At 40.9% G+C, this 24,016-nt stretch overlaps 1 protein-coding gene across 1 annotated transcript in view; it reads right to left on the bottom strand.

Annotated features, from left to right (window-relative positions):
* The window catches only part of LOC124619833 (tetratricopeptide repeat protein 8), a 75,225-nt gene that overhangs the window by 23,953 nt on the left and 27,256 nt on the right, over nucleotides 1-24,016 (bottom strand). Inside the window, exon 6 of the mRNA XM_047146441.1 lies at nucleotides 13,435-13,606. Within this exon, the coding sequence (XP_047002397.1) occupies nucleotides 13,435-13,606 (172 nt within the window). The remainder of the gene's footprint in view (nucleotides 1-13,434; nucleotides 13,607-24,016) is intronic.

The raw sequence follows: 24,016 nt of genomic DNA, 5'->3' as shown, positions 1-24,016 counted from the left end.
ACAGGCTCGAACATGACAATCCCTTTGATCTCTGGTAAGAAGCTTCGGCATGATTTTTGCTGCAACTCTTCGCATCCCCAAATCGATGGTCAAGATGCGCTGAACTGAGCTCCAGGACAACCCGGACAAGTTCTCGAGTTGGTATTGTCCTGCGTCGATCTTCACTGATGAGATCACGGATTTTGTCGATGTTGTCTTCGCTTTGAGCAGTTGAAGGTCGACCGGAACGGGGCTGATCTTCAACCACCATTTCTCCCTTTTTAAACTGAGAAAACCATTCGTACGCTTGTGTTTTACTAAGAGCATGGGCTTTGTAGGCTGTCTGAATCATCACAACAGTTTCTGCTGCGTTCTTGCCAAGCAAGAAACAAAACTTCACTGCCGCACGTTGTTTGTAAGAACTAGCCATTTCCTCGTGTCACGTCTGCACTGTACGCGCACTCAAAGAACTGCCAAAGAAACCACACTTCTCACTGTTGGGTGATGCCGCATGGCAGAATGACTCAGCAGAGCTCCTACTGCAACTCTCCGGTGGCGCAACCTGCTACTACAAGTACAGGAGGTGCGGCATTACGATCCCGGTTACTTTTGGGTCCCCCCTCGTATGTAGGTTAGTTTGTATGGACAATTACCAAATAGTGTGGAAGAAATTCACGAGGGTAGATAATATAGCAAGATGCATACTGTCTGCTTTTATACTCTGATTTTGGTTCTCAAGCTACTGGATTGTGTCATCATTCAAAGCTATTTATGACTATGTTTGCTCGAATCTATCCTGGGTATTGCAATATTTTATCTGATTGGATCCTGAGTGGTGGACAGACTCATGCTTAACTATGTTTTGGGTACCCTGTTAATTGTGACTCTCTCTCTCTCTCTCTCTCTCTCTCTCTCTCTCTCTCTCTCTCTCTCTCTCTGTGTGTGTGTGTGTGTGTGTGTGTGTGTGTGTGTGGGCACGCGCGCGCACTCAAGGAGCATGTCCTACCTTTGATTGACACTAGATGCATCTTACAATTACTCTTTGCATATAATTGAACTTATTGATATGATTATGAACTTTATTCATTTTCTTCTGTCAAAACTTTTTTACTGGTTTGTACCTGATGTGGTTTGTATTCATGGGTTGATCCCCACATCGTAAACTTAGGCCCTAATGTTTTTCCCTTATTTTGTTCTTTCCTGAGTCAACATATCCTCAAAGACTCTGGTTTATGTGGCTGATTGATTTTGTACTATATGCCTACTCATGGTTGAGTATATTCTTCTGGTCTGTAACTGTTGTCATGAGTTTTTCGAGTCAGCTCACTCGTCGTACACTTAGGCTCTGAAATTTTTCTCTTCTCTTCTGAAGATTTTGAAGGTTTGATTGTATGGATTAAACTTAAAATTTGTAATTCTAGTGTGTCTTGAAAGCAACTACAAATAAGCTCTTTTGGTGGCTTGCTAGGCCTAACATAATTGAGGATTTTCTTTCAGGGTTAACTCCCTCAGCTTTTGATAAGCCAATATCATACTACAAGGCAGCAGCTGTTGGTTTTGGTCCACCCCAGGTATTTTATTTCCCCGGTAACCACCACATCTGGTGAGCATTCCCCTATCTGCCACCTGGGGAGCCGCCCGATGGGAGACCCGAGTACTCAACCCCATATGAGCAGATAACAAAATACCTGCAGATTGGAGCAAGGATGTAATAATTCCCCTGCTTAAGAAAGGTAGCAGGTGGAAACCCACCAATTATAGAGGAATAACCCTTTTCTCTCATGAGCTGAAAATACTTGAGATGATCATAGAAAAGAGACTGAGAACTATCATAGAACTACAGCTGGAGGAGGAACAATATGGCTTCAGAAGCAACAGATCAACAACAGATCCGATTTTTAGCACCACATGTTGATGGAAAAGTATTGGGAGAAAGACAAGAACCTGGTCACTGAATCCCTGGATACAGAAAAAGCCTGTGATAGTGTTATAAGAGATAAGATCTGGGAATGCCTGAGGAAAAAAAATGTGCCTGGAGGACTAATAAGAAAAATTCAGATGTTGTACAAAGACTGTACTAGCTGTGTACAAATTGGGGAAGGACGATCTTCATGGTTTGAGACCAAGAGTGGAGTTCAGCAAGGAAGTGCACTGTCCCCACTACTATTCATCACTGTTATGGTCACTATAATGAAGAATGTCAAGGAGAAGTCAGGTGAACCGAATGCTTGGGAATGGAGACGAGGCCAGCTGCAGGGAGTGGACACGCCGTCTGTTCTCTTCTGTTGGCAGTTTCCAACCTGGTTAGACACTCTCCCCCACCCGCTCTCTTGGGCAGCAGCCCATTCAGTTTCAGCGGGTTCTCTAGGCCTGCCTTCAGCCACTTTTTACTGAAATAAACCATCATGTCTATCATAAAATGTTTAACTTCATCACCTCAATGGGTGCCTACTGCTTTCCCTTCCTCGCCAATCCTGACACACTAACAATGCATTTGCCTTTGCTGATGACATCACAATATGGGGTGAAACTGAAGAGGAAATACAGATCAGACTCGATGAATGGAAATCTCAGTTCCAGAAACCGTAACCTCAACATTAGCAAGACCAAGACAGTGGTGATGGCAGTCCATAGACATGGACAACCAGCAAGTCTAAAACTAGGAGACCACCAACTAGAGTGTGTGGACAGTTTTCCTTACCTTGGAAGTGTAATCTCCAGTGATAATATGGTCAGAAATGAAATCACCAACAGAGTGCAAAAAGGATCTGAATTCCACCAACAAGTAAGATCACTTTTATGGGATGACTTGATTCCAAAACCGGACAAACTGATGATGTTTAATAGCTATTTCATACCAATATTGACCTATGGTATTGAAACATGTGCCATCACAAAAAGAGAATCATCAAGTCTGCAAGCATCAGAGATGAAATTTCTTAGATCCACCATCCAGAAGACCAAGATGGACAAGTTAAGGAATGAGGACATGAGGACATGAGGACATGAGGAAAGAAGCCGGAATAAAGACATCCCTGTTAGATCGAATTGGGGCATCTAGAGGCTCTGAGCACTATGGGACTCAACATCTATCGTCATAAGTCGGGCATCTAGACTTCGATGGTACAGGCATGTGATAAGAATGGAGCCAACTAGAACAGCCAAAATAAATGTGGAAAGATAGATGGATGGTAAATGACCTCAAGGAAGACCTCGAACCCGATGGATGGACATGATTAAGGCTGATCTAGTGACCAGACAATGGACAGTGGATGATGTTCTCCGTGAACAGGTGTATTTGGACAGGACAAAATGGAAGAGGCTTATTACCAGTACCCGGTAAACTGGAACTGTAAATTATGATCAGTTTAGTAGTGTAATGTTGCAGTTTTGACCTTGCATTATTTGTCTTGTGACAGTATGTTCCACAGATTTGAAAATCGGAATGCCATATCCTGATATATGTATAGATTATGATCTGTATGGTAGATATTTTTCTTATGTTTTTTGTAATATGTTATGAATCAGATACTTCTAAACGTCCATCTGCTATCCTGGGCATCATTATGTACACTGTTTGGCATACCTTATAGTCTGTCACAAAATGTTGTAAACATACTGTATCCAAATTTTGTGAGGGGGATATTGTAATGGGACACCCTTTTCTAACATAACTTTTTTTTATAGATGTAACCGATACCATTTATACTATTGATTCTGGTATAGGTGAACATTCTTGGCTATTTCACTGAATGAATTTCACACGATTATGAATATGATGCATTATATTTCAGGCTATAATTTATAAAAAGAAATTAATTTGTTAGTACTCTGTATGTACAGTTAAAATTACTCTTCTTTTACAAATATTTGAAATTACAAAATTTCTGGACTCATTTACAAAGTAATGATATATTTTAGCAAAGATTCTTCTTTTGTCAAGAATGTTTGTAAACTCTTTTGTTTTGTAAACTCTTTGCAATATTGTGAGTTCGGCAGATGTAGGAGTAATGGGCATACCTCTGATGGAGACAGATGTTTTTATATGATCGACACTAACAAAGTAATTTGGAATATTAAGTTGAAATTGCAAAAACGGTGTGATGTTTAAAAATATTACAAAGAATAAAGTTCAAGAAATATACAGGCAAATCTTCATCAGTTATTTAGTCATCAGGAAACCACAACATTAAATCAAAATTTCAGCCACAAGAATGTACCCCTAGACATAAGAGTTGGAGCCAAGAACAACAAGAGAAAATGAAGATAAGTAAAAAGTTTTTCTTTTGTATATCTTATTCCTCTTGAATATTTTGAAAATAATGAAGAGACTAAGAGAAATTTAATGGTGATATGTGGGGGGGAAAGATTACACAACCTAGAGATTAATGTGGAAACTCAAATAAATTTTGTTTCTGGTGAATCTCCACATCATTGAAAGGTGACTGATAGGTTAAGAAACAAAAATAAAACAATCCATGATCCAGCAGGGCTTTGATCCCACCATGTTTCACTGCCAAACATGTGCTTCACTGCTAGACCCAGTATCCCGGCTTCAATTCTGCTCTTGAAAATGAGACCTACAGTTTAATGTGGAATCTGAACTGTGTTTTTCTTTTGGCACATATTCACATCATTGAGAGGTAAATGCTACATTAAGACGTTGATAAATTCATGCAACCTTTCGGTTTCAGGCACTTGTTTTGCTAGCAGACCACGAGGCCTGACTCAAAGTCTCATCACATTTTGCTCCCGTCTGGAGTTATGGTGGCTGTACCACAAGATAGCAGTACCAATGTTTTCACAGCAGTGGCGAACTTTAATTCATCACAGTTCAGCCAATTACTACGAAATATTTATAAACTTTACTTACAAACCTACCTTGTGAATCGCTGTATCTATTACTCAAAACCAGACCAAAATCCTTACAGTGGTTATCCTATAGGTTCCCAAGCTGTGACGTGATCGTGAATTGAACAGTGACCAGAATATAATATAAATTTCCTTTACTTCACGTATATAGTCAAATTTTTTTCATCAGACTACCGGTTTTGGTCTATAATGACCAGCGTCAGATCTGTTTTACAAAAACACGTCCTAATATACTGGAACCATAGTGGCATCATCAAATGTTAAACAGAAAACCAGCATGATCAAATACATATAAATAACAGCATATGCAAGAGTTGTCTTGTTAGCAGCACTATTGTTCAGTACAGTTGTGCTGCTGACAAGATGACTATATAAGTGAAGGAAATTTTTTATCCTATAGCACAATAAGTTGTGTCAAAGCAGGAAGAAATACTGAATCTACCAATATAATCCATCTTTTATCATCTACTGAAAGGTAGCAAAGTGGTATGACTCTACTTGCTCTGATATCACTCCTACTATGAATCCTATTTTTTCCTTTTCTTATTTATTTTAAGTAGTTGATGCTACACACACATAAAATACCTAATTCTTTGCTAAGATGTAAATTTCTAAATCTTATTGTTCACAGTATAATTTTCATGTCGCTGATGATAACTGTAAAACTATTTTCAGTAGAAAAACTGTGTTTAAGGAAATATTCATAATTGAAGATTCGTGAGAACCATGAGCACTTAAAAATCCAACCAATTTAATAAGTGTTAGTTTCAGGATTGACCTACCTCACCTTTGAAAGATCTATTTCCACACTATTTACTGAACATCTCGTCTGTTTTCTAAATGTTATAACTCGGGAAATATTTCATCTCAGGAAAGTCATTGTATTATCATTCAAAATTTAAAAAGCAAAATTTCAAAAGTCTATTGTCACTGCCTTCTAACCCTATATGCCCTATCTCAAAAAATGTGTAATTTTACTGCAAATATATCTTAGTTAATTCTAGGAAAATCTTGCTGGATTTTGCTAGAACATAGAGAGGAAAGTAAGTGCACAAAAATATGCTCATAAAATTAGAATCTAGCATAAAAATTATTTACAGATTATATTGCCATTGGTTAATTAAACTAACCTCATGATCTAATGTGTAAAATTATATGTCTATAAGAATCATAACTGCTGTCTTATTCCAAACATCTCATGGACAGAATGGAAATTTCTGGAGCCCAGGGACCAGATGCCCCTCATCATGTCCCTAATGGTGACAATACATTCCTCATCTTGAATCAAAGTGAGAATGAACTGACGTATTTTTTACTGAATTAATTTTCACAACCCTATTCTGAATATACTGTTAACTCTCTAGTGTTGACCTGCACTGACGGGTATCTCCGTACTTCTGTACAAATTAAACTGACTATTAAAAAAGAATACTTCCACTTAGACAGTTTCTAAACATCCCTCCTCTACTACCAAACTGTGTATGAATTTGTCCAAGGTGCTATAGAAATATTATCCTCTCTTCTCACTGTCTTCACTTCTCATAATTATCCCTGTAGCCCTAATGCACCAGAAAAACCACCTCATGCCACTCATTAAATCTACCTCTTTACTCAGCAAGTCACCTTATTGTGTATAGTGGAGGGACCTTTATGTACCACTGTCACAGCCCCTCTTCCTCATTCCAATTTGAATGGTATCTGCAGAAGAACAATTTTTGGTAAGCCTCACCCCTTTTCCCTGGGAACCTAATGTGCTGACGGATGAACTACACAAACACACAAACAGGTGACAGATCCACTTCATATGTGGTATACGCTGAGGCCTGCCAGACATCAAGATCGCCACCAGTGCATTCGTTCCCACTTTTCAGGAGACTTTGATTCGAGAGTAGGTCAAAACCTCTGTTTACTGCTGCAATGTGAAGCCAATTTCCCATCCCAATGCAGTGCTTGAAATGCCAGCCATTCAAGCATATGTCTTCCCAGTGCACATATGACCAAATTTGTGGAGACTGTGGTCCAACACCCAATGTGTGCTATCATATTCAAGGAATGCAAAACCCAGGAACTGAAGATTATCCATCACCTCACGTATTTTGAAATTCAGAAATTTATATGATCATTTGTATACAGTCTCAAAGATACTGACTTTTGTCACTACTGTGGCAGGTCATTGGTAGTGCCTGGTGTATCCACTCCCTTTATGTCAACCTCTGGTAGTCACACAAATAAACTTGACACCTCTCACGGTTCCTGTGGCATCACCTTTGGGAGCACGCCCAGCTGAAGCATTATCCTCCTCCTCAGGAATGCTGTCCCTGGACATCTATACATAGCTATCTGACACCAGCCACTGGCTCAAGGAGCCATGGATTGTAGGTTCTAGAGCTGTCCGGTCTTTTGCCATTCCTACACCCACAGTGGATAAGCTCTGACTAGACTGTCGACTGCCAAAAGTTGTTAGAGAGAAAAAGAAGAAATACCAGGAAAAGGTTACTCTGATAATCCTGGAGGAGCCAAATTCCTCCATGCTGTTGGACTATGCTCTGATGCTTGTTGACAATGTTCTACCCCTACCAGTGACAGTGGTCCTGGGGTGTGATCTACTAGCTCCTTCATGCCTAAGCAGAACACCCTCCATGGGTTAATTCAATGGAACTGCAATGACTATTACTGTCACCTGCCAGAACTACAACTACTTCCTGCTTGTGCAGCAGTCTGTGTTGCTCTCCAAGGAACATGCTTCACTGATGATCATTCTCCAACTCTTTTCTATCACAACAGTGCTGGGTCCAAGCGAGCATCTGGAGGAGTCTGTAACATTAGTTTGCACAGCTGTTGTCCATGAGTGCATTTCCCTCCATACCAAGTTGGAAGTTCAGCAGTGTGAGTGCAGTTCACCCCAAGCAGTCACCATTTGTAATGCTTGTTTACACCCAAGCAGTTTATTTACTTGACTTGATGTGGTCATCCTAATCCAACAACTCTCTTCCCATTTTCTCCTACTTTGGGAATCCTCTGTATACCAACCCTTGTGAGGAAGTACCATTTCACCTGATAGGGGTCTTCTGATTGACCAGACTCTTCTGATCTTGATCTGTCTTCTCAATGATGGTACTCTTATCCGCGTTAGTGCTGCCCATGCACCTTTCCAGCTATCGACCTTATACTCTCTTCCCTCAATTTTGTGGCTTTGCTAATTGGGAACTGCACAACAATCTTTATGACAATGTCCACTTTCCAGTGATCCTGTCACTCCTTGTCACTGCCTGATAGACCACTTGTCATGATGGACTTTCAAAGAGCTAACTAATAGTTATATTCCTCTATCATCACTTTTGTCCTCTCTCTGTCAGGTGCATCAACGAGGTTGTGGGAGATGTCTTCGATGGAATCACCAGCATCGTTGGACCTGCTATCCTCCTTTCTACGGGTCCACTCCACAGTCAGCTGGTGCCCTGGCTGACCAAAGATATTCAACACTTTTTACCAGCTAAATGCTAAGGTCCACTATCTAATTAAACACAGTAAGAAAAGAATCCTAGGAGCACTAGTCTCCTCCTTGGGAATGTATGCCTCTTTATTCCAGGTATGGGCCAAGCTTCACTGCCTCCTGGGCTTTTGAAGATTACCAACCGTCCCAGGTCTCTTCCCTCAAGGTGGCATATCTATTGATATGTCAGTTCTTGTTGAACACCTTCGACTCACTTTGTGACAGAACTGGCTTCCTCTATTTGTCAGTTTTTTATCCCACTGGTTGTGTTGTGTTAGAGTTGGTACATCTCTCAATTCAGCACAGGTCCGAGAGAATGGAATCCCACAGGGCTCTCTGCTGAGAATTACAGTCTTGCATGTCATCATCAGTGGGGTAGTGAACTCTATAGAAACAGTAGTCACACCCATGCTGTATGTTGATGACTTTTGCATTTGGTGTAGCTCCTAATCTGTAGCCTTGGCTGAATTCCAACTCCAATGAGCCATCAGAAGGCCCTCCACTTGGACCTTTCCCATGGCTTCCAGTTCTCTCCTTTGGTCATACTACATTCCATCCTGATCTAGAACTGTACTAGAGTACCCATTGCTTGGACATTGTTGCACAGTCCCGACTTTTTGGAATCCTCTTTGATAACATGCCTGCCTCATATTTGTCAACCAGTAACTCGATGCAAAAGCTTAACACACTGCTTCCTTGCCCACACTTCTTGGTTGCAGACTGCACTACTGTAGTCCATATTTACTGATCCCTGGTCTTGATGCAAATGGACTATGGTCGGCAGGTTTATGGCTCAATGGCATCTTCGACTTTGAAATCATTGGGCCCAGTCAATCATCGTGGACTAAGACTGGTCACTGACACCTCTCAGGCTAGTCCTGGAGACAGTCTCCTTGCCAAAGCAGGGATCTTAACTCTTCATTTCTGATAGTACCAACTCTTGCAATCTCGGTCCAAGTATTTCCTGACCATCCAACTTACCAAATTCTTTTTGCATACATGGGGCACAGAACCTCTCACACCTGCCTCCTGTCCTCAAGTGGAACTATCAGCTGGAGGAACACCTCTCGGCTGGGATTATTGGAATGCACCTGAAAGCCCTCTGCCTGACCCCTTCGACTGTGTTACCCATGTTTCCCTGGTCCCCCTGCCGGTTACTATACAGGCCATGAGGTAGGATTGATCTATGTCAAGGACCTAAACTTCAGCCACTGCCATGACCCTTTGGCACCTGTTTCTCTCAGTTCTTCAGGAGTATCAGAGTGCTACCATCATTCACAATGACAGCTCTAAAACCATGGATAGCACAGGGTATGTTGTTACAGTTCCCATCAGTCACGAACAACTTTTGTTGCCAAGAAAGTATATTGTTTTTACTGTGGAGCTGATAGACATTAATAGAGCCCTACATTTTGTGCAACAAAACTCGCTTGACAATGTCTTAATTTGTAGTGTTTCAGTGAGGAGCCTCTAGGCTATTGATTGATGTTACTCTGGTCACCCTATGATATCTGCTTTTCATGACGTTACCTCTGACCTTTGTAATTTAAGTATTGTGAGGAATGAACTGACAGACCATTTGGTTGGAGAAGCGATTACTAGTCTAACATTCACTGTGATGATCCCATTGCAGATCCGAGGGTACAAGTAAGACCTCTCTTCACTCAGAGATGGAAATACATCAGGTGGGCTACTGCCCCCTCTATTAAAACTTGCACTATCAAGGAGACTGCTGCTACACAGTGGTCCTCCTGCCACTCATCCCAGAAGGAATCCATCATCCTATATTTCCTCCACACTGGTCATATCAGACTAAATCCTAGATTTATGTTACGTAATGAGCCATCCACATATTGCGATTGTGGAGCCTTACATAAAGCACACATACATTATATAATTGGAAAGATAAAAAATCTGCTCACCAAGCGGTGGCAGAACACACACATAAAAGACAGTTGTAACTGGCAAGCTTTTGGACCCAGTGGCTCCTTCTTCAGGCAGAAGGGTTGAAGGGAAAGGAAGAGGGGTGAAGAAAAAGGACTGGAGAGGTCGAGGAAAAGGGTTAGATTTCATGAAAGTCACCCAGAACTGCGGGTCATGGGAGACTTACCATACAGGATGAAAAGGAGTAGATTTTTTATCGATCCAGTTAAATAATTTTGTCAATAATTGATTGTTTTCATTGTTATGAAACACATATACATTCACACCAGCAAGCACATCTCATGCACACATGACCACTACCACCAGCAGTTCTGACCAGAATGCGAAAGTTGCGTGGATAGCAATCTGGAGTGGGTCGGGGAGAGGATGGCAGGATACAGGTGAGGGGGGGAGGATGGGGTGAGAAGAGCACTGTCTGGCGAGGCATGCAGGGACTTGAGACTGCCAGGCACAGTGTTTTGAGGTGGGGCACGGAGGGGGGATGGGGAGTGGGAAAGGAGAGGAGCAGGAATGGGTAAAGGACAGGCGGGTGCACTGGCAGAGGGTGGCACTCAGTGAGGGCGAGGGTGAGGGTGAGGGCCAGGGTGAGGGAATGTGAAAAAGGAGGAAGTAATAGGACGAGGGGGCAGAAACTGTTGGGTGAAGGGTGTAGGGACAGTAGGTTACCGTATGATGAGGCACGGATAATTTCAGAAGCACAGTACATGTTGTAAGGATGACTCCCATCCGTGCAGTTCCAAAAAGGTGGTGGTGGACAAGAGAATCCAGATGACCCGCATTGTGAAGCAGCCAATGAAGTCAAGAGTGTTGTGTTTAGCTGCATGGTGTGCCACAGGGTGGTCTACTTTGCTCTTGGCCACAGTTTGGCACTGGCCATTTATCCTGGTGGACAGCTGGTTGGTAGTCACACCAATATAAAAAGCTGTGCAATGGTTGCAGCAGCAGTATACAACATGGCTGCTTTCACAGATGGCCCAGTCTTTGATGGGGCAATATAAGCCTGTGACAGACCTGGAATAGGAAGTGCTGTATGGGTGGATTGTGCAGGTCTTGTACCTGGTCTTCCACAGGGATATGATCCCTGTTGCAAGGGGTTGGGAGTGGGAGTGGTATAGGGATGGACTAGGACGTTGTGCAGAATGAGTGGGTGACAGAACACTGCCCTAGGAGGGGTGGGAAAGATCTTGAGTAGGCTGTCACTCATCTCAGGGTATGATGATAGATAATCAAAGCCCTGATTAAGGATGTGGTTCAGGTGTTCCAGTCACGGGCAGCACAGGATGAAGAAGGGCGCACGCTTTCATAGCTGGCTCTTCTAGGTGGTAGGAGGATTGAGGGTGTATGGGGAAATGGCACGGGAAATCTGTTTGCAAACTAGGTTTAGTGGACAATGCCTGTCTGTGAAAGCCCTGTGAGAACTTCAGTACACCACGAAAGGGAGTCCTTGACACTGCAGGTATGCTGTATGGAATGGAGTTATATTGGTATGACTACCCACCATCTACCATACCGAACGGACACTGCCAAACTGTAGCCAAGGGCAAAGTAAACCATTCTGTGGCACAACATGCAGTTGAAGACAACATGCTTGACCTCAATAGCTGTTTCACAACCTGTGCCATTTGGATCCTTCTCTCCACCACCAGCTTCTCTGAACTGTGCAGATGGGAGTTGTTCTTACAACACATTCTCCACTCCTGAAATTATTCCGGCCTCAACCTAAGGTAACCTACGGTTCCCACAACCTCCACTCAACAGTTTCTACACCCCCCCCCCCCTCCCCCAATCCTATCAGATCCTCACTTTTCACATTCCCTCACACTCTTTATGTGCCTTCCTCTGCCAATGTACTCCCCTGTCCTCTCCCCTTCCCCACCCCTCCCCTTTTCTGCTCCCCTAGTCCAACTCCCCCCCAAATCCCACTTCCCATCCACCAATGCTGTGCCTTGCAGTCTGTGGTCTCTGGACACCCTGCCAGACAGCACTCTTCTCACTCTCCCCCCTTCCCCCTCCCACCACCCGTACTTTGCTATCCATCCCCCTTCTACACCCCATTCCAGATTGCTAATCTCGTGACAGTCACATTCCAGTCAGAGCTGCTCATGGCAGCAGTTGTGTGTGTGAGGTGTGCTTACTTGTGTGAATGTGTGTGTTTTCTTTGTTGAAGAAGGCTATGGCCAACAGTTACAATGTAAGTCTTTTTGTTGTACCTGTCTCCAACTCAATGGGTCATCTTTATGGTGAGTAGCAGTATATTCTTTTCCTAATATTGTTGATATTCCAATGTGGAGTTTCTATTGTTTAAAACAATAGTGACTGGTAGGAGAAAATATGAACAAATAATAACTTACTTTTATTCAGGTGTCAAAATGACAATTTTAGGCTTTTATACCTCCCCCGCCCCCCCAATAAATTTCTGTGGATGCCTATGGTGATACGGTAGTGTTAAGACATCAAGGAATCATTTGCATGATACTTTAGGGAGCTCAGAGGGTAAACTGTTGGGAAAGAAAGAGAATGGAAAGCATCTAATAAGTAACTGATGATTTTGGCTGCAAATGCTACTCTGAGATGAAGAGGTTGGCACAGGAATAGAATTTGTTGTGGAACACATCATTCCAGACAGAAAATGCAATCACAAAAAAATTAACTTGGAACTCTCTGTACACATTCAGATGGTTCCTGCCAGTCACCTGGCTTCACTAATTGGCTCATTTCTACCCCGATTCACTTTCATTGCATATAAAATAATACTAGTTGTTTCAAAGCCCCACTGAGCATAAAATTAAAGGGTATAGCCATCCTAACAACAAAATATGTAACTTAGCATGAATTGATTTAAAAAAAAAGAGGGGGATTTGTTCTTACAGCCGATGTGACTGGCAACATATTTGCTCCTTTCAGAAACAAATTTTCCAGTGTATTCACTTATAAGACCAACTTTTGTCACTAGTATATAAAATTTTGCTGCAGAATGAAAGTTAATTGCTTATCACAAATGGGATGTGGGCAGACTTGTTTCTGTGGCTACATCATTTGCAGTCCCAATATAGCATGCAAAGATTATGTTAACAAATTTCTGATTTGACTCAATGTCCAAAATTTCAGAACAAATATATTTACAAAATTAAAAAGAAAGTACTTACAATTGCTATATGTGCAATATTATACCATATATCAGCAATTACTTCATCTGTTGCTAAATTTAAAGCTCGTTCAAAGCATGTCAGTGTCATGTCATATTGCTGAGCATAAAAACAACAGAGTCCAAGATTATTGAAAAGCTCTGCATTGTATACTCCCATTTGCAGCAGTCGTCTGAAAAGGAAATGTTCTTCTTAATATTTTGCTTATTGTCTTAAAGGTAGGAGATACTAACATACATAAAAGTAATTGTGGTACACTCCAAAGTCACGTTGATGAAAAGTTAGGACAATAGGTGCCTGTAAGAGGGGTGGAGTGGGGGAGGAAGAAGAGGGGACATTTGTAAAATGTGTGTGGGACAAAGCAATATATTTCTCATCCAATCTTGGAACACAGAAACAGTAAATCTTATCATGATGCAAAACACATTTATTGCAATGTTGCTCGTTGGAGCCTGTTGACATAATTTTGATGATAAGCCATCTATAAACACTAGACATGAACCACAAGGCTCTCCTCTAAATCTTCTATGGGTGTCTTCCTTCACATCAAAATTTTATAATGAGTTCAATAGTCTTACTTTCCAGCACTTGCTTGCAAACTGATAAGTGAGGTGATATATCGGCGAGGCATCTCTTAACCTTTTTATCTGTAGTGCTGCTGTCAATTAACCTCTCTAGCCAAAACAAAAAGCACTATCTTGTGTACCCCATGAGAACCAGGCACAAGGTACTATTTACATGAGTAGACATAGAACGAAGATAGTTATAACAAATTTTTAGTCCAGCGTGTTTGGCATTAACTCATTAACTTTTACAGCTTGCAAGTTTCAATAGAGATAATAGTACTCTTTCACTATGATGTAGAATATATCTGTTACTCTACAAATGTAATCACTTTCTCAGTGAGAAACGTGACAACATGGCTGTTTTTTTTTTTTATAATAATCTTAAATTGTCTTTATTTTTTCCATATGGTTGTTATACTTTCTCTCTCTCTCTCTCTCTCTCTCTCTCTCTCTCTCTCTCTCTCTCACACACACACACACACACACACACACACACACACACACACACACACAAAAATCAGAAACTCTAGGAATTATGCTACTGAAAAGAGCTGTCAATTATATTCCTCAAGTCACTGAATAACGGTGAGAGATTTTTATGGCTTAATACCTCACCCCTTTCTGTGTCACATCAGGGCTGAGTAATGAGTTGCGTCATTTCTCCTTCTACTGTTCTTTTTACGAATGTTACTGTTGTTTTGAACTGTGACTGATTGTTGGCAACAAACTTATGGTGCAGTAAATTCACAGACGACTGCCAGTATGCATGACTGTTTATAGAACTGTCTACAAGAGTTTCTAAAGCAGACACTACACATCATCTTTATTAGAGACTTTTGTGCAACAAATTTCTTCCTCAGTGAAGGGTTGTTCGCAGAATATGATGCTCTGAAACATTAGTCCCCCCATGAGCCAAAAACTTTGCCAAAGACTGGTGGCATGCATGCCTCAATGATATAGATAGTTATAACGTAGGTGCAATCACAACAGAGGGGTCCCTGCGGAGCAGTCAAATTAACCAGTGGTTTCTGAAAAGGGCAGCTGCCTTTTCTGTAGTTGCAGGGGCAACAATCGATAAGATCAACTGATCCGGCTTTGTAATATTAGCAAATATGGCCTTGCTGTGCTGGTACCATGAATGACTGAAAGCAAAGAGAAATTACAGCCATAATTTTTTCTGTAAAGGAGTGTAGCTGTAGCAGTTGGCTTCTTGGGTGAATTAGTCTGGAGGTAAAATAAGCCCTTTTGGATCTCTGGGCAAGGACTACTCAGGAGGATTTCACCATCAGGATAAAACAACCTGGTGTTCTACAAGTCAGCATATGGAATGTTAGATCCCTTAATCACGTAGGTACGTCAGACAATTTAAAAAAGGAAATAGATAGGTTGAAGTTAGTGAAGTGCGGCGGCAGGAAGAACAGGACCTCTGCTCACATGAGTACAAGATTATTCAAACAAAGTCAAATACAGGTAATGCAAGAGAATGCCTAATAATGAATAAGTATGTAGAAATATGGGTAAACTACTATGAACAGTATAGTGAACGCATTATCGTAGTTAACACAGAGACAAAGCCAACACCTACCACAGTGGCACAAGTTTATAGATCAACTAACTCCACAGATGATGAAGAGATTCAAAAAAATATATGATGAAATAAAGGAAACTATTCAGATGTGTGAAACGAAAATTTGACTGTGATAGGGGACCGGAATTTGGTAATAAGGAAATGAAGAGAAGGAAAAATAGTAAGAGAATATGGACTGGCAGAAAAGAATGGAAGATATAATCACCTCGTAAAATCCACAGAGCATAACTTAGTCATTGCTAACTCTCAGTTTAAAAGTCTTGTAAGAAGACTGTATATGTTGGTGAGATCTGAAGAAACATGCATGTTTCAGATTAATTGTATAATGCTGAGACAGACATTTTGAAACCAGATTTTAAACCTGAAGACATTTCCAGGGATAGATACTGACTCTGACCATAATTTACTGGTTATTACCTGCACATTAAAACTGGAGAAATTGAAAAACAATAGGAAATTAAGGTAATAGGACCTGGGTGGATTAAAAGAACCAGACTTTGTTTTGAGTTTCAAGGGATCATGAGGCAATATTGGTCTGAACATACCAGAATATGAATGAGTAGCTTTGACACATGAAACAGAGAAGACAGCGGAGTGTGCCAGCACAATTTATCTTTCTGCTTTTCTGCTAACATCGGAAGTACTCAACTTAGTGGTTCTGCAGAAACATGGCCTGCCTTCCAGTGGCATTTAATGTTCCTCGGGTAAGAAAAGTTGTACAAAGTTTATCTGCACTACAACTCATCAACAAGGTGCACAAATGTATTTAACAGAAATGAGTTAATTTTACCAGGTCTGGTTTTAACTACTAAATGAAGAAAAGAATCTAAAGATACAGTTTCAGAAATGAAAGGAAAAAAATATATAAAAAGCTTGTACTAATCCTTTCACACAAACAGCACAATCTCTCTCTAGCATTCAGTTTAAGGTTTTCAGTCAGACCTGATACTTTAAAAAAGAGAGAGAGAGAGAGAGAGAGAGAGAGAGAGAGAGAGAAGAAATCACATGTTTCACCAGTTAACGTATAGACTGGCACAGGGTATTTACCAGTTTTGAATGCTAAATCAAGTGCTGTGCAGATGTTCACATTTGGACTTACAAAGGTCATTTATGATTGTACAGAATGAGGATACGGAATTTGGGTTGATTTCATTTGGAAACTTCCTCACAAACAATAGAGGTGCAAATTTTTTTGCAGCCTTGTCATCAACAAATGAGCAAGCATTTGTACAATTAATTTTTTAATAATTCTGATAATAATGAAATAGGACTAAAGTAGTCCAGAAATATGTTATATTACATGTAGATGATTTCCTGCATATGTTCAAATTTTTATAATTTTTTTGAGGTACTCCTTGGGTGGTGTGTGGCGGAAGGAGTTTGACATTAAACATCCCTATGTCACGGCAGGCGTTACGTAATAAAAGTGCATCATTATTCAAAAATGATGGAAGTTGTTCGAAGAAAATAATTCTGGACAGTAATTAATTCACTACAATTACAGAAGAGTTCTTTAACTGTAAAAATACTGAAAAGTGATGCAGTAGTAATCGGAGAAACTAGTTAATGGATGAAGTCTGGATCTGATAAATATTACATGGTTATTGAGTGTTCAAAAATTCAGGAAGGAGAAGGGAGATATTTTAAAAGCAGATACTCGTCACTTTCATTTCGACCCCCGCCCTGACAGACTTTTACCTTTAAACAGCATGCCACATAGAACTTTCATCCTCCACAAGAAAGTTTCAGTTCTCACTAAAAAATCCAAAATTTCCATGAATGTCCTATACAGTTCATCAAATACTTTTACCTTTACATCACATCTTCAAAAATTCACTATTACTCAATCTTAACGAAAATGTATAGAGCTCCAGGCTACATGACCACAGACTCTTCTTCAGTCATGTGCAAACTTCCTCTCCTAGTCCTGACAATACTGTGAAAAGGATAGTTACTACTCACCACATCGTGAAGATGCTGGCCAACAAGGTCTTCGTCAGAGACCACACACACACACACACACACACACACACACACACACACACACACACACAGAAGAAACATGCATGTTTCAGATTAATTGTATAATGCTGAGACAGACATTTTGAAACCAGATTTTAAACCTGAAGACATTTCCAGGGGTAGATACTGACTCTGACCATAATTTACTGGTTATTACCTGCACATTAAAACTGGAGAAATTGAAAAACAATAGGAAATTAAGGTAATAGGACCTGGGTGAATTAAAAGAACCAGACTTTGTTTTGAGTTTCAAGCGATCATGAGGCAATATTGGTCTGAATATACCAAAATATGAATGAGTAGCTTTGACACATGAAACAGAGAAGACAGCGGAGTGTGCCAGCACAATTTATCTTTCTGCTTTTCTGCTAACATCGAAAGTACTCAACTTAGTGGTTCTGCAGAAACATGGCCTGCCTTCCAGTGGCATTTAATGTTCCTCGGGTAAGAAAAGTTGTACACACACACACACACACACACACACACACACACACACACACAGACTGCAGTCTCTGGCTGCTGAGGGCACACTCCATCCTGGATTTTCCATTGTTGAATTCTCCCAGTCCTAAATTGCATGAAAGACCTCTTCTCTAATAGGCCAAATACCACTGAAGCCAATCTGCTTCTTACCTCGATGACAAAAATTGTTTCGGCTGGTGTACAAGATATATGAGACAGACGGAATACCCTCAGACTTTAAGAAGAATGTAATCATTTCAATTCCAAAGAAGGCACATGCTGAGAGGTTCCAGTGTTACAAACTATCTGTTTAGTAAGACATGGCTGCAAAATATGTCCCTCATTATTAACAGTTGAATGGAAAAACTGGTTTATGTTGAACTCTGGTATGATCAGTTTGGGTTCCGGAGACATCTAGGAACATGCGAGGCAGTACAGAGCCTACAACTTATCTCAAAGTTAGCCTAATGAAGGGCAAACTTACATTTATAGCATTTGTGGAGTTAGAGAAACCTTTTGAAAGTGCTGACTGCACTACTCTTGGGAAATCTGAAGGTATCAGGGATAAAATACAGGGAACGAAAAGTTACCTACGACTTCCATTGAAACTAGACTGCAATTATAAGAGTCGGAGGACATGAAAGGGAAGCATTAAAAGAAGGGAGTGGGACAGGGTTGTAGTCTATCCCAGTGATATCCAATCTGTATATTGAGCAAGCTGTGAAGGAAACAAAGGAGAAATTCGGAAAGATAATTAAAGAGCAGAGAGAAGAAATAAAACCTTTAATCTTTGCCGATGACATTGTTATTCTATCAGAGACTGCAAAGGACTTGGAAGAGCAGTTCAATGTAATGGTTATTGTCTTGAAAAGAGATTACAAGATGAATATCAACAAAAGTAACATAAGGGTAACGGAATGTAGCTGAATTAAATCAGGCAATGCTCATGGAATTAAATTTGGGAATGAGCCACTAAAAGTAGTAGATTAGTTTTGTTGTTTGGGTAACAAAATAAATGATGATGGCTGAAGCAGAGAGGATACAAATTGCAGACTAACAATAGCAATAAAAACATCTTTCAAAAAGAGGAATTTGTTAGCATCTTACATCAATTTAATTAAATGCTAGTGTATCTTTTCTGCTTGTATTTGTCAGTAGTGTTGCCTTATACTGAAATGAAATGTGTAAAATAATCAGTTCAGAGTAAATGTGAACAGAAACTTTTGAAAAGAATTCTGAAGATCAGATGGATAGATCAAGCAGCACATGAAGAGGTACTGAACAGAATTGGGGGAAAAAGAAATTTGTGGCACAACTTGGCTAAAAGAAGTGACTAGTTGATAGGGCACATTCTGAGGTATTGAGAAATTTTCAATTTGGTAACAGAAGAGGTGTGGTGGGTGAAAATTGTACGAGGAGTCCAAGGCTTGATTACTGTTAAGTAGGTTCAAGTGGGGGTGGAGGGTGTAGGTTGCAGTACTTATGCAGAGAGAAAGAGGGCTTCACAGGATGGACTAGGATGGAGAGACTCATCACAATAGTTTTCGGACTGAGGACCACAACAACACAACAAGGCATTAGTGAATGAAAATACGAAAAACATGTAAACTTTTTTACACTTGGTATAATCTTCTGCAGTAATGTAGCTGAGGTCAAGAAAGTTTTTTTTAAATTTTTTTAATTTTTTTTAAACAGAAGCATGCAGAATGAATACTGGTATTATGTAAAGGTAATAACTGAACATCCTACAGAAGCCTTATAATCACAAAACAATTTACCCCTTAATGGTAAATTAGGAAATTCACGGTCATAAACTGGAACTAAAGCTAATATCTATACAGGCTATGCGTGCCTGGCTAAGATTCATAACAGAGTTTTACATTCTTATGCAAAGGTATGTAACAGTCTGTCAATAGATCAGTCAGACATCTTCACATCTCAAAACTAAAGTAAAATCATATTAAGTAATTTAAAAGTCAGTCCCATTATTATTAGTATGATTATATTAGCAAAAACAACAATTTGTAGTCAGTATACTTTATAGATGTTGCCTGCCATGGTTGCTCTGCCTACTGATACTTAAGTGTTTCTCAGTCCTGTCATAGAACTAAGCCAGAATGAGGTGCAGACTATGGACAGTTGGAGGGAGCTGTCATTTCTGGTCTTTGTGAAGTTATTGGATCCTGTACAAGTATAAGTATGGTATAAATATATAAGAATACCAGTTACGGCTATTCTATGTGTGTGCAGGGTGGAAATGTATGTTAACATTTACAATGAAGGTTATGGTTTGAGCATGGACAATGTAGTCCAAAACTAGTCACCAAAAATAAAAATGTTTGAATGTAACTGTGACAGGAGCTGGAAAAAATGAAATTTAGTAATCCAAGTTGATGGTCCTCATTCCCATATTACACTGAACTTCATTAAGATGAAGTGTTCCATTTAAAACACAACCAGCTTCTGTGGCTACAGTTCAGCTACTTGACTTCTTTATCACCAATCATGAATAAGATGTGTAACTCTAACAATGGAATAATGACAATACTATGAAAAGGATGGACTGCTACTCAACATGTAGTAGAGATGCTGAGTCGCAGACAGGCACAACAAAAAGACTGCTGAGCAAGTAAGGCCTTCTGAATTAGACTAACACACACACACACACACACACACACACACACACACACACACACACACACACACTTGTTCATGCAAATGCATCTCACACACACACTGACACACACACACACACACACACACACACACACACACACACACACGATCACCGACTCTGGCTGCTAAGGCCAAACTGTGAGTTACAGTGCATGATGGGAGAAGCAGCCTGGGTGGTGTGGATAAGGTGCAGGTTGGGGTGTGGGAGACAACAGGGTAGGGGTGGAGGAAAGGAAAGTGCTGCTTGTGGGAGCATGTACAGAGATGAGGTGGGGAAGGGGAGCTAGTTGCAGTCAGGAGGTTATACAGAGGACAGTGGAGGGGGGCACGTGGAGGGGAGGAGGGGGGGGGGGGGGGGAGGGAAGAAGAAAGACTGTGGGTGTGTTTGTGGAACACAGGGCTTGAGTGGGAACATGGAAAGTGATAGGCAGGTGGAGGACATTGAGTAATGAAGGCTGAGGCCAGGAAGATTACAAGAACATAGCATATATTGCAGGGAGGGTTCTCCCACCTGTGCAATTCAGAAAAGCTAGTGTTGGTGGGGAGGATCAAGATGGCACATCTGTGAAGTAGTCATTGAAATGAAGAATGCTGTGTTGGTCAGCATGCTCAGCAACTGGGTGGTCTAGCTGTTTCTTGGCCACATTTTGTGGGTGGCCATTCATGAGTACAGATAGCTTGTTGGTTGTACAGCCCATGTAGAAACAGCACAGTGGTTGCAACTTGGCTTGTAGATCACGATAGGTTTTACATGTAGTCCTTGTAACGATTCAAGTGTATGTCACACAGCTAAGAAATTGTTCCGTTTTATTTCGTAGAAGTTATTTCGTAACTTAAAACGTATGATCAGTTGCAGGGCAGTTGAAAAAACAGTATAAACCAAGCAGTGAGATGACAGAGCACTGAGGGCGCATGTACCATCTAATGGCAGCAGGGTAAAGTAAGGCAGCTTGCTGCTGTAAGGTGGTGGTCGGAGGATGTATGGGACAAGTCTTGCATCTAGGTCTATTACAGGGATATGAGCCATGAGGCAAGGGGTTGGGAGCAGGGATTGAATAGGGATTGTTACGGCATAAAGTCAGCATCAGCACACCAGTTGGGAATGACAGAGAAGAGGCGACTGTGAAAAGAGGTCATGCAATTGCACGCTAACCAACCTCCCTCAGGACGACAACACGAGAGCAGCGACCGCTAGATGAAGAGGACATAAGCACTGCGCCTGACTGGTGGCAGCCCACAGTATTCTCTAAGTAGCACAGACTTGTGCGTGTCTATTCTGAAGAAGACTAATTATTTTGTATGTCGCCCTTTCCTTGCGACACAGCTATCAAAGTTAAGTATTGTAATCGTTTTGTTGTAATAAAACTCATTAATACAAATTGTTTGATTGGTTGTATAGCAAACCGAATATGCAGGATTCCTAGACACGAATGAATAACTTAGTGACAATCTGTTAACATTCGAACTCCAGCCATCAGCTGCCACCAATTGTCTCTGTTTTGTTTTGTCGTGGACTTTTGTGCTTTGCTGGCGCCTTAATTCTACTCTTCTCAGGAATGTGTTTGCATGTTTTAACAATGTCTTTTACAGTGTTTCTTTCTATTCAGTGTCTTTATGTGGGTGTTGCACAAATTTTCTTTGTTTGTGTGCTTGTTTTTATTGCTTGCAGTCTCTGTTTCTTGCATTTGCCTATTCTAAAATGAGCAAACCACCTCTCCCAAGCCCTGCTCAGGTGCCTCAGCTGCAAGCGATAGATGCATGCAGCTAACACAGATGTTTCAGTTTCAGACGCTGCAGACTGCAAAATTTCTAAACACGGTACAGCAGTTACTCGCCGACCAAGACACAAGTACAGTGCGACCAACCAACCAACATGCAACAATTGTAGCTCTGAGTGCCACATCGCCTTTTCGCCAGTTTAACAAAAAAGAAGAGGAATGGTTCGAGTGGTCACAACAGTATGAAGCCCACATCATTGCTTACAAAGTATCAGGTACTGTGAAACCACATTACTTTTTGTCAAAGGTAGGAAGTGCAGTCTTTCACCTGTTCAGAAATTCTTCCCTAATGCCACTCCGAGTGAACTTTCCCATGATCAGGTTGTAGGTTCTCTAACTAACTATTATGACCAACAAGTGAATGTGTTGGCAGCTAGGTACCAATTCTTTCATTGCAAGAAAAGGCCAGAACAAACTTATTGTGAGTGTGTAACAGATTTTCAGGGTATGATAAGAAAATGCAAATTCAAATGTGCTTGTGGTGATTTATATTCACATATTATATCGTGTGATGTGATCGTGTACAATGTAACCGATGTCAATCTGTTCTCTAACAGAGTTTGAAAAAGTCAGATCCATCATTTCATCACATAGTGCAAATTCTAGATCAGTATGATTCAGGTGCCAGGTGGCCGATAAATCTGAGTAACCACCAATTCATTGGGTTGAGTCTTGCTCACAAGCGGCCCAGTAGGCAGCAACAACACCCGTGCACCAAGCCATGTAAACAGTTCCCTAAACAGGCGGCTACATCAGTGAACAGAATGAAGTCATGCCCTCGTTGCTATTCAAGGCACAAATGCCAAGACTGCCTGTCCAGACAAGCACAGTGTTACGCTTGTGGCAAGAAAGGTCACGTACAATCTGCATATTTGCAACGGAACAAATGTAAGTATTCTGCCCACTCACAAAAATCTAGTCACAAGGCCCATGTAATCAATGCAGTGTTCAAAGCCTGCTGCAGGCATTAGCAAAACTAGCAAGCAAACAGTTTCCGTAGTGCTATGCCAGTCCAACAAACTTTTTGTTCTTTTGCATCTTAATGGAAAATGTGCAAAATTTCAGTCGGACACGAGTACCTTTGTTACATTGCTGAATCGTAACACACATGAACTATTAGGCTCCCCACGTCTGTCTAAAACTAGCATGCACCTGACGGCTTGTAATGGACAAGATATTCTCATTCTCAGAAAATGTACTTTGCCTGCCATGTATCCCTCACATACACGAACTGTGACTTTCATGGTGCTACTATCACATGATTGTGAGAACATATTTGGCCTTGATTTGTTTGGCTTTAAAATTCAGGAAAAGGTGTTGTCAGTGACTGCATTCAATGCCAAAGACAATGTAGCCAGCTTGCTGAGAGTATTCCCTGATCTCTTTTCTGAAGATTTAGGCAAGGCTAACAATTTTGTTGCACATATTACTATGAAAGACAATGTTCAGCTGAAATTTTGCTGCACCAGAACTGGTCCCGTTGCATTATG

Source organism: Schistocerca americana, chromosome 6 (genome assembly GCF_021461395.2).
Source record: "Schistocerca americana isolate TAMUIC-IGC-003095 chromosome 6, iqSchAmer2.1, whole genome shotgun sequence".
Lineage (NCBI taxonomy): Eukaryota > Metazoa > Arthropoda > Insecta > Orthoptera > Acrididae > Schistocerca > Schistocerca americana.
The sequence above is the reverse complement of the archived record's forward strand: the minus strand, read 5'-3'. Positions and strand labels throughout refer to the sequence as shown.